We start from the raw sequence: 10,322 nt of genomic DNA on the forward strand, positions 1-10,322 counted from the left end.
TTAAGCTGGACATTTGTAGGGATTCTTGACTATTTATGTTAAAATTTTTCATCAAATTTGTAAACATTTGGTCACTGTTTCTTAAAATATATTTTTCAGTACCTCTCTTTTCTTCTTTCCCACTGAAACTCCAATTACATATGTGTTAGACTAATTGATATTATCTTACATATCACTGTAACTCTCCTCAGTTTTTCATTTTGTATTTTTTGTCTCTGTACATCTGTTTTGAGATTTTCTCTTGTTATACCTTCCATTTTACTGATCATTTATTTCATGCTGTCTGATTTGCCAAAATATGCCATTAATAATCTCTACTAATAATTCATCCATAATTATATTTTTCTCTAGAAATGTTGTTTTGTTAAACATATTTCATATCTCACTGTTATGTTCATGTTTTTCTTTATATCCTTTGCATATTTATACTAGCACTTTTAAAGTTATTTTCTTCTAATTCCAATGTCTAGGTAATTTCTAAACCTATTTCTGTTGACTTAAAATTCTTCTGATTATGATTCATGTTTTTGTGCTTCTTTATGTATCTAGTAATCTTTGATTGAATGGCAGACAGCATAAATTTTACAGTTCTGAGTGCAGGACTTTTTTTTCTTTCTACAAAAATAGTGGTCTTTGTTCAGTCAGTCAGAGAAGTTACTAGTGGGTCAGGTGAATTATTTCAAGGTTTGTTTTTAAATATTTTAGGTTGAGTTCTTTACTAAATACTCAGTTTACATCTGAAGTTTATCTGAATTGAATTTGCTATGAATCCCACCTCCATCTACTTCATTTTTATACTTTATTTTAACTGTTTTGTCCTAGACATTTTTTTCTATTCTTAGATTATGAAAGTTTTTTCCCAGCAATGATTATTAACTGTTATTGAAATTTTTTTCATGTCTTGAGACAATCATTTGTTTCTTTCCTTGTACCTTTTTAACAGAGTAAATTATATTGACTAATAATCAAATGTCAAACCAGTCTTGCATTTCTGAGTAACCTTAATTAGATCATTCTTTTTGCTTGTTGCTTTTGTATATTCTTGGATTTATATTGCTGTTTTTTAAGGAATTTTGTGATTTGTCATTAAGTGAGTTCACATAAAATGTTCCCCTATCATATGACACTTTTCACATTTTGGAATGAAGTTTATTCTGGCTCCACTGGGTGGAAGGAAGTTCTTCCAGAGAAGGGAAGAAATGTTAGTCTCTGTCTTCAGATGGCATTCTTGCACAGAAGGATTCACATTTTTTTTTTCTTCTTTATGACTAGCTTTAACCAATTCTTCAAAGAACGTATAATTTTTAGAGTCCATGATGTGCAACATATACATATTTACTTTTGTGCTTCAGAATTGGATGATTAAATTACTCAAGAAAGAAGCCTCCAAGGAATAAGTATTGGGTCATGAATGCAGACTTATTTTGATAAATACAACAAATTGCTTTCTAAAAAATTTTCAGTAATTTTTGACCAAATAGAACTTCCACATTTCTAAATTTTCAGTTCTATTCAGTATTTTAGTATCAAAAATACTAAATAGAAAACACAAAACTGTTTGATTCTTTATCAGTTTACTAGAGGACAAAATACTTCTCTAGTATTTTAATTTACATTTTATACCTAATAGATTTAATTTTTCTATTTTTTGTTTACAATTTGTATAGCTTTTCCTTAAAATTTCTACTTATGATATTGGACTCATAAGCCTTTAGAAATGATAAAATAATATTGCTATTAAGAGTTAGGTTTTATAAGCATACATAAAGATAGGAGAACATATCTCACTTCTCAATTCTCAGTTATGCTGATTTCTGGGCCAGTGAATTTTGACTTTAATCTGGTAAGAGTATTAATACACCTTGAGAAAGATTGAATGCAGACATGAATATATAGATAAATAAGAGGGGAAATCACTGACACAAATTATAACAGTGCCTTCCCAACATTGTTCAGGTGAGTGTTTCCCTATCAGGTTATCAGACTGTAATGATCTTATATGTACCAATCATGTAACCCAAACTTTAAATTTCAATGTAAATTCACCAAAACCATTACTGATATTTGGCTTCTATCCCAAGAACAATGCTGTGACTCTTTGATATGACAATTATATTTTCAATGTCATTTGACAAATTCCCCCAATTTTCTTGCAATTATTAACAAGTTTGGGCCTAAACATAAACTGGGGCAACTCATTATATTAATGTCAGTTATGGAACTTTCTGGTGGCTGGCCAGCTAAAAGCCCTCTCCTGGTTATGCCATTCTGCAACTCTAATAAAGAGTAAGTCCTTTTTTTTTATATGTAAAACCTCTATGATTCTCTGTTCCCTTAACATGCAGTCGTCTATATGAGACCAGAGATCTTTCTTAATTGTCTCTATGTGTGCACATCTGCATAAGTTAATTTTGAAATTGCTGAAATACATTGGGATGCTTTGAATTGAACAAAGCTGAACATTACCACACTTAATTATCAACATCACAATGTTTATAACATCCATTATAATATGTAAATATCCTTTACTTGGCATTATTGCATAATTGTTAATGAACTTTTTAATAGCTAAATTGGCTTGAAAAATTTTCTGGAATATGGAACTCTGGCTTTTGCCTCTTTTGTAATACTTGTCATTGCTCATTTTAATCGTAGTCATATAGGATGTTTTAAGTCAATATCAGTTTACTAAAGTGATATCTGATCAAGTAACCTTACACGTGGACAATTAAATATGATAAGAGCAGATTGCTACAAAGTACAATGTCTCATAAAAATCTGAGACTTAGGTATGGACAGACTACTTTTCTACTAGCTCCTGACTCCATGACTCCATGACTCCAAATACCCCTTTTGTATAAAACAACAGTAGAACTTACCTGAAATCAATGCTTTGAATTATATTTCCTCTTTATGGCACTTACTGCATGTTCTTGCATGTTAAACTCTAAGTACACTGACCAATATAGTAAGAAATGGAACAAAGGTTGTCTTAGGGAATTACAATCTATTTTAAGAAAAAGCAAAAGCACAATTACATCTCTACAAAAACCACAAGTTTGAATTGAAAGCTAACACAAACAGAATAAAGTCCTCCTAGCATGAATACACAGTGATACGTGATGGCAGGGACTGATCTGTGACTGTTAAGGAACTGAATCACATATGCTCATTCCTTCTCCTATTCATTCCCTGATTTGGTGGGATGCTTTTGAAGTTTCCCTCAAAGTTTTAAAGAAAATAAGTAGGGGATATGTTTTCTAATTAGTAATATATGTGCTTTGTGTGGCTGCTTGAAATAAACTCTCATACTTAGCTAAACAGTCAATAACTGTTCCGATATCTTGTAGTCATTTTCAACTAATGGCAGGTTTATTATCAGTGATACAGTGTGTAAAGTGATATGGCATTTCTCCCAGAAAATATTAGGAGTATTCTTGTAGTTTGAACTATAGGCTTGGTTATATTGCTGACATGGTATTTGTTTCAATCAGAGCAGCAAAACTCAGTCCTATCATTGATATTATAGTATTTTGAGTATTTAAGATTTAACGTAAATAATAAATAAAAAATTTTATAAACACTAATGCCTTATTTGTGAGTGTGGAATACTTGCAGCTATTTATACGAATCAAGTTATTAGCTGAAATAATTACGAACTATAATTTATAAAAGTAGAGAAGTCTTCATTCAGCATATCATGTCAAAGCAGATTCTGTTATGTTTTTCTTTTTTTTTTACTTTTTTTAGGGCCACACCTGTAGCATATGGAAGTTCCCAGGCTAGGGGTCAAATCTAAACCACAGCAACGTGGGATCCAAGCCATCTGCCACCTACACAATAGCGCACTGTAATGCCAGATCCTTAGCCAGGGCGAGCCAGGAATCAAACCTGCATCCTCATGTATATTAGTCAGACTCCTTACCACTGAGCCACAAGAGGAACTTCCCTCATTCTGTTTTTAATGCTAAATTTCTTTCTTTGTTACCCCAATAAATTATATGTGTTCACTAATCTGCCTTAATATAGAAATGACTTTAAAATGCCACAAGTTTTTTTTTTTAACTATATATAGGAAAAGAAATATTTGGGACTTTTAATATATATAGTTGCTGTTTTAGAGAAGATGAGTGAGTCACAGAATATCAGGACAGAGAACATAATATGAGATCCTGCACTGCATTTACCAACAGCACCAGATTCAGGTCCTATAATCGTGAAAGACTAATTGTGATAGAAACACAGTCAGAACAATTATATACGTACGTTGCAAACAACAAGAAGAAAGGACTTGTGTTACTTCTTCACAGTTGTCTAAAAGACTTCCTTGGAACCCACATGCTGGTTCCTCAGCTTCTTCATGGCTTCCTTTACATCTTTATTCCTCAGCGTGTAAATCATAGGGTTAAGGAAGGGAGTGAAGACAGTAAAAAACACAGAGATAAATTTGTCAATTGGGAAGCTTTCAAAGGGCCAAATATAGATAAAGATTAATGGGCCAAAGAACAAAACCACAACAGTGATGTGGGCAGAGAGAGTGGAAAGGGCCTTGGATGTCCCACCAGGGGATTGGTGGAGGACAGTGGCGAGGATGACAGTGTAAGAAATGAGCAAAAGGGGAAAACAGATAAGTGAGAGCAGGCCACTGTTTATGAGCACAAGGATCTCTAAAACATAGGTGTCTAAGCAGGCAAGCTTGATCACGAGGGGAAGGTCACAAAAGAAATTGTCCACCTTTTTTGGGTCCACAGAAAGGAAGGTCAACCTTGAATGCTAGATGGCTGGATGAGTGTAGAATGCCAATGGCCCAAGAAACCCCCACCAGAATAGCACACACCTTTCGGCTCATGATAGTCATGTAATGCAGAGGTTTGCAAATCGCAATGTATCTGTTGTAGGCCATGGCAATAAGAAGCACCATCTCACTGCCCCCAAAACATGCAAGAAAAAGATTTGTGACATGCTTCCCTGGAAGGTGATGGTCTTATGTTCGCTGAGGAAGTCTGCAATCATCTTGGGAGTGGCAAAGGTAGTCTGACACACGTCGATGAAGGAAAGATTACTGAGAAGAAAGTACATTGGGGAGTGCAGTCGAGAGTCTGTGATCGCTATGAGGATGATAAGGATGTTTCCCAAGACCGCAGCTCCATAAAACAGAGAAGATTAAAAAAAGGAAGAGTTGCAGTTCCTGAGAGCTAGACAGGCCCAACAAAATGAATTCAGTAACCACTGACTTCACAGAAGTCATTAACAGAACCTGGGTGCTGAAGTTATCTATAGGGAAGAAAAATAATTAAAATGAATAAGGAGAAGCCCTTCACCATTTTGCAAATCAAGTCACTCCTTCAGTTCCAATAACTATCAAAATAATATAGTGAGGCTATAAGAGAGTAATTATTCACATTATTATTAGGACTTGATATTTCCTTTTGTTAAATGCTTAAATTGTTCTTTACTTTTGTGTTGCATTTATGCATTGGCTAGATAGAAAGATAGAAAGAGATAATGGGTTTATCTAACTAACAGATAAGGCGGTTGGAAGGAAAGTAAAAGTCGACTTAACATTATGTTCTAACGTACTTTTGTAGAACTCTGCAGAATCTCAATAGCACTTTGAATGTCACATATACCACATATACCGTACTTACACATTCAGATTCTAAATTCGGAAAATGAACACAGTGCCTTTTACAGAATCTTGGAGAGGGAGATAATTTAGGCCAAGTTTAAAGAAATGGAAATCAGCCCAGTTACTTTGGTATTGGCAATTCAGAGAAATAAGTGAGATGTGGCCATGCATTTCAGATAATCTGCGGTAATAATAAGAGAGATATTCATATTTAATAAATTCAACTAGTGTGATTGACAAATTGCCTTCACTTTTCTATGTTAAAACAATTTGCATTTTAGAAGTGAGTTACATGATTTAGTAGTCAAAGTATGTCCTTGAACTTTAGAAGCACACATTCTTTTCAATCACTCTGCTCTTCTCTGTATAATTTCTCTTCAGGATCAGCTTAATTTAATACTGTTTAATCTGACCAACTATCTGCTCTTCAAAGATGGAACTGAAAGCAGATTTAATTAACATGATTAATTTGCTAATTAAATTTATATGCTAATTACATATATGTGTATCTTTGCTGATGAATTTATAACCTCTTCTTTCTCTAATGAGGTTAATATCACAATTACAAATATATTTTTTCAAAGTCAAGGGAAAAACATAATTGATGTAATTAACCCACTCATCAAATAGTATAGATTGCCTTCTCTGCATCATGCAATCTTACAGACTCTGGAGTTAAAGCAATAAAAAAAAAGAAAAGAAAATATATCCTACTTTCATCTATTTATATCCTAATGGAATGGTGGGACTGGCAGAGGGAATGAAAATAAAATATATGTCAGTAGTGATAAGTGCTACAGAGAAAACAGAACAGAGCAAAGGACTATGGATTAGCTAAGTGGTCAGAAAAAGTTTCACTAGGCAGGTTACATTTCAACAACAGCTAAGGAAAATGAAGAACAAGCCTTGAAGAAATCTACTTCAGATGAAAGGAATACAAACATGCGCAGTAACTCATTTATGTGAAATAAGCATCTATTGAGGAACATCAGTATAATTTTGGCAGGTTTATTAGAGAGTAGATGGATGGAGATTTAGCTTTTAACCTTATCATTGAATTGGCACATGCATAGTTGGCATTTCTGAGCAGTGTTCTGCCTCATAGACTTAAATAACCACAACTTAAGGAAGCTATAAATTCAGCCTCAAAATTGTAACACATACTGAAAACCTAGCCTTTTTTCATTTTCTAGAAAGAAATATGGATGTAATATTGATTTCTAAATTCTATGTATGCTTCTATACCTAGAATTTTGAAAACAATTTATATATTTTGAAATAAATGCATAGTGCTAATTATACATTCAAAATAAATTGAAATAATCTATGATTTCTGGGATGAATCCTTTGAAGTAAAGCTCATGGCCAGATCAGAGAAGCTGGGAAGACTTTTTATGTGTCTGTAGTCATGCTCTATGACAGCTAGCTGAGATACATTATTTATTCAAGATTTTCACATATTGAGACCACTTAAAATATTAAAATTACTAATTAATCTCTTGTATTATTTCATAGAATCTTGTGCCTTTTAAAACATCTTCCTATACTGTATCTATGAGTTTACAAGGCCTGCCAAGAGTTTACAAGTGATAAATGCATGAAACCAAAATTTTATGAACTTTATTGCATTTTGTCTATAATTAGTTTTACTGACTTTATGAGTACACGCAGAATTTCTCTAAACCCATTTTAGACGTACCTTTTTCCATATTAAGAGATAATCATATTCACAGTTGTATGATCAGCCAGTCTTCACAGAAAGGCAAAGAGTGAAAAATTTCACAGAATGTCATAATGTAAAGAGCATACAATTTGAGATCAGATCTAAATTTAATTCTTTGCTTCCCTACTTATTTGTGATAATGTTTTTGTTCATTCATTTCAACTTACTGAGCGCCTGCTATGATTACAGGACAAGCATTCTGCAAGCCTGAGGATAACAATGACCAAAACAGATAGGATTCATGTCCTCATGCAATTCATCACAATTCCTTAAACTTTAAATTCCTTATTTGTTACACCATACATTTAAAAGAGCTATGTAAAATATAGTCACAAATACACATTTGTTGTCTTAGCCCACTATTATAATTAAAAATCATGTAATGAAGTTTCACCTCCTCACAGGTAAAGCCAACCTAAATGGAAAAATACCTGCTGATCAGATTTATAATCTGTGAGAGTTTAAAAGACAAAAATAAGATTAAAATAAAATATTAAAATGAAATTTTTTCTATAATAAACCTCTAGTTTGTTGAAATGATGAAATAGAAATCTGACAAAAAGGAAAGCAGATACTGAAAAGAAGCCAGGTAGTGTTATTTACTGAACTCTCTGTATTCCCCTATAGTTATTTCTGGTCTTTAGAGTTCTTTAGTTCCCACCTGTAAAAAAGAAACAGGAGTAAACCAGAGCTAGTATTTTGTTTACCAGTGGCTATGCTGTGAAAGTGAGGAGGGCATTCTTTGATGTTTCCTTATGAAATCTACTTCAGGTTTAGAATACAAATAGTGGCCTCTCTTATACATCAGAATCCCTAGGGATAATCTTTCCTTGGTCACTGACTTTGGAAAGCAAGCAATTGCACGTCTCTACATTAGATAAAAATAAACTTCATGTGGAACAACCCTTTCATTTAAAAAGAAATGTGAAATTCATAGGTGGTGCTTTCTAGACCCAGAAATGGATTTTTCTGAGCCATGAGGTTTTTCTAAAGAATTCCAATCAAATAGAAAGAGAAAAGTGAAGTTTACAAGGTGAGAGTTCAAATCATGCAAGCTTTTCCTTTGGGTCAAATTCTAGGTTGCTCAGCTCAAATTCACAATCATCTAAAGGTTTTTGTGACAGTTATGGAGATGTGATCCATGAAAAGGGTCAATTAAAGACATAGAAGAGAAAGAAGATAGCTTGACAAAGAAGATAATCTTATTTATATGAGGCAATTGGCTTCTTGTCTCTGTGTAGATAATCAAGGTGGATAAAAGCTTTTGGACATGAAGGACTTCAGTTGTCTGCACTGAGATGTAACTATAAATTACATAAATATATGTAACTGATTCAAGAGAGTGCAAAAGAATAGAAGCTAGAAAAGGTCTTCAATAAGTATAAAGGTCAAATTACAGTATTCTACAGTTGTAAAATCCTGAGAGAAAAGAACTTCTGCTAATGTAACTAAAACTGCCAGTATTTTCATAGTCAACTTGGTACAAAGCAGTGTGTAAATACTTCACCCAGTATCTCACTTATCCTTACAGCAGTTTACAAGGAAGCACTGTTATAATTCTAACTTTATAGTAGAAGAAATTAAATCTTTTTTTTTTTTTTGTCTTTTTTTAGAGCCACATCTGCAGCATATGTAGATTCCCAAGCTAGGTGTTGAATCAGAGCTATAGCTGCCAGCCTATGCCACAGCCACAGCAATGCCAGATCTGAGCCACTTCTGCGACCTACACCACAGCTCATGACAATGCCAGATCCTTAACCCACTGAGAGAGGCCAGGGATGAACCTGCATCCTCTTGGATAACAGTCAAATTGGTTTCCACTGAGCGATGATGGGAACTCCAAGAAATTAAATCTTAGCAGTAAAATTACTGTCAAAGGGGCACAGTGCGGATCAATTGGGTTTTGCATACTCAGAAAACACATTTAACCACTATTGATTGCTTAATTAAGGACTTGATCCTAAGAACCTACATCTGAGGAAGTCTACCTGATCATTAAAATGGCAATTTTATGCCCCATCCTATTGTCTGTCATCATCTGTGCTTTCAAAATGAGATGTAAAAATTCTCACCTTTGCCTAGATGCTTCAGCCCATCTAAATGTTAGCAGTGACAATAATTTGACATATTATATAATAATTATACATGTTTATTATTAAATTATTATAATAATAAAATAAGACATTGTTTCAGATTTCAGATTTTCGAATCATATATAAACATCAATTTCTCATGTTCAAGAACCCAAGTCATCTTAATTACATGATAGCTTTAGCCCAGAATCTCCACCTCTCTGAATGACACCATTTGTATTTAATTTTTTGCTTGATGTGATTAAATTCCACATACCAGTTTTAAGAGAAATCTTAGGGGAGCATTAACAGGTTGAAGCAAAGAAACAGCCAAAACCCATTTTTTTAAAGATTGAGACACAAGAGCCTATAAAACAAATATTTAAATACCATACCACATGTCCCCAAATCTCATGTAATCAGTTCTATCAATTGAAATAGCCAACTGAAAAACTACTTTGGTGAAATGAAATCATCTTTCTGTGGGAGTAATTAACACACTCTGGGTTGCTTTTCTCAAAAACGAGATGGTGAAAACATTTAAGTTGTTTGCCCATAATTGAAAGTGAGTTATACATCCCAAGAGGGAAGTGTAGTGACATGACCTAGAAGCTTGCAATAGCATTCATTATCACTTACTAGTCTGCCTCCATGTGCTGCTTTCCCTTATTTAAAGTGACCAGGCCCATAGCACAAACCCATTTGCTCAGAGCCTGAAGGAAATCATACTATATGAAAAGTAAATCTGGCAATGGCCCAAAGAGATTTAGACTCTTGTTTTGTATAATTGTTTGCTTATTTCTTTTGATGGAAATATTTATGATAAAGTTTTTCAAACTCCATAGCACGTAATGCTGACACCCCCCCCCAAAAATCAGTATTTTAATTGTCACGCACA

The 10,322-nt window shown here is 33.6% G+C and overlaps 1 protein-coding gene across 1 annotated transcript; it reads right to left on the reverse strand.

Annotated features, from left to right (window-relative positions):
• Positions 1 to 4,314: 4,314 nt before the first annotated feature.
• LOC100152284 (olfactory receptor 4K5-like) lies at positions 4,315 to 7,338 on the reverse strand. Its single transcript, XM_021082090.1, has 3 exons — positions 7,329 to 7,338; positions 4,927 to 5,144; positions 4,315 to 4,734 (listed from the first exon to the last, which is right to left on the reverse strand). The coding sequence occupies exons 1-3, from the start codon at positions 7,336 to 7,338 to the stop codon at positions 4,315 to 4,317; spliced, it is 648 nt and encodes a 215-aa protein (XP_020937749.1).
• Between the last annotated feature and the right edge of the window lie 2,984 nt (positions 7,339 to 10,322).

The sequence above is a fragment of the Sus scrofa genome, unplaced genomic scaffold (assembly GCF_000003025.6).
Source record: "Sus scrofa isolate TJ Tabasco breed Duroc unplaced genomic scaffold, Sscrofa11.1 Contig498, whole genome shotgun sequence".
NCBI lineage: Eukaryota > Metazoa > Chordata > Mammalia > Artiodactyla > Suidae > Sus > Sus scrofa.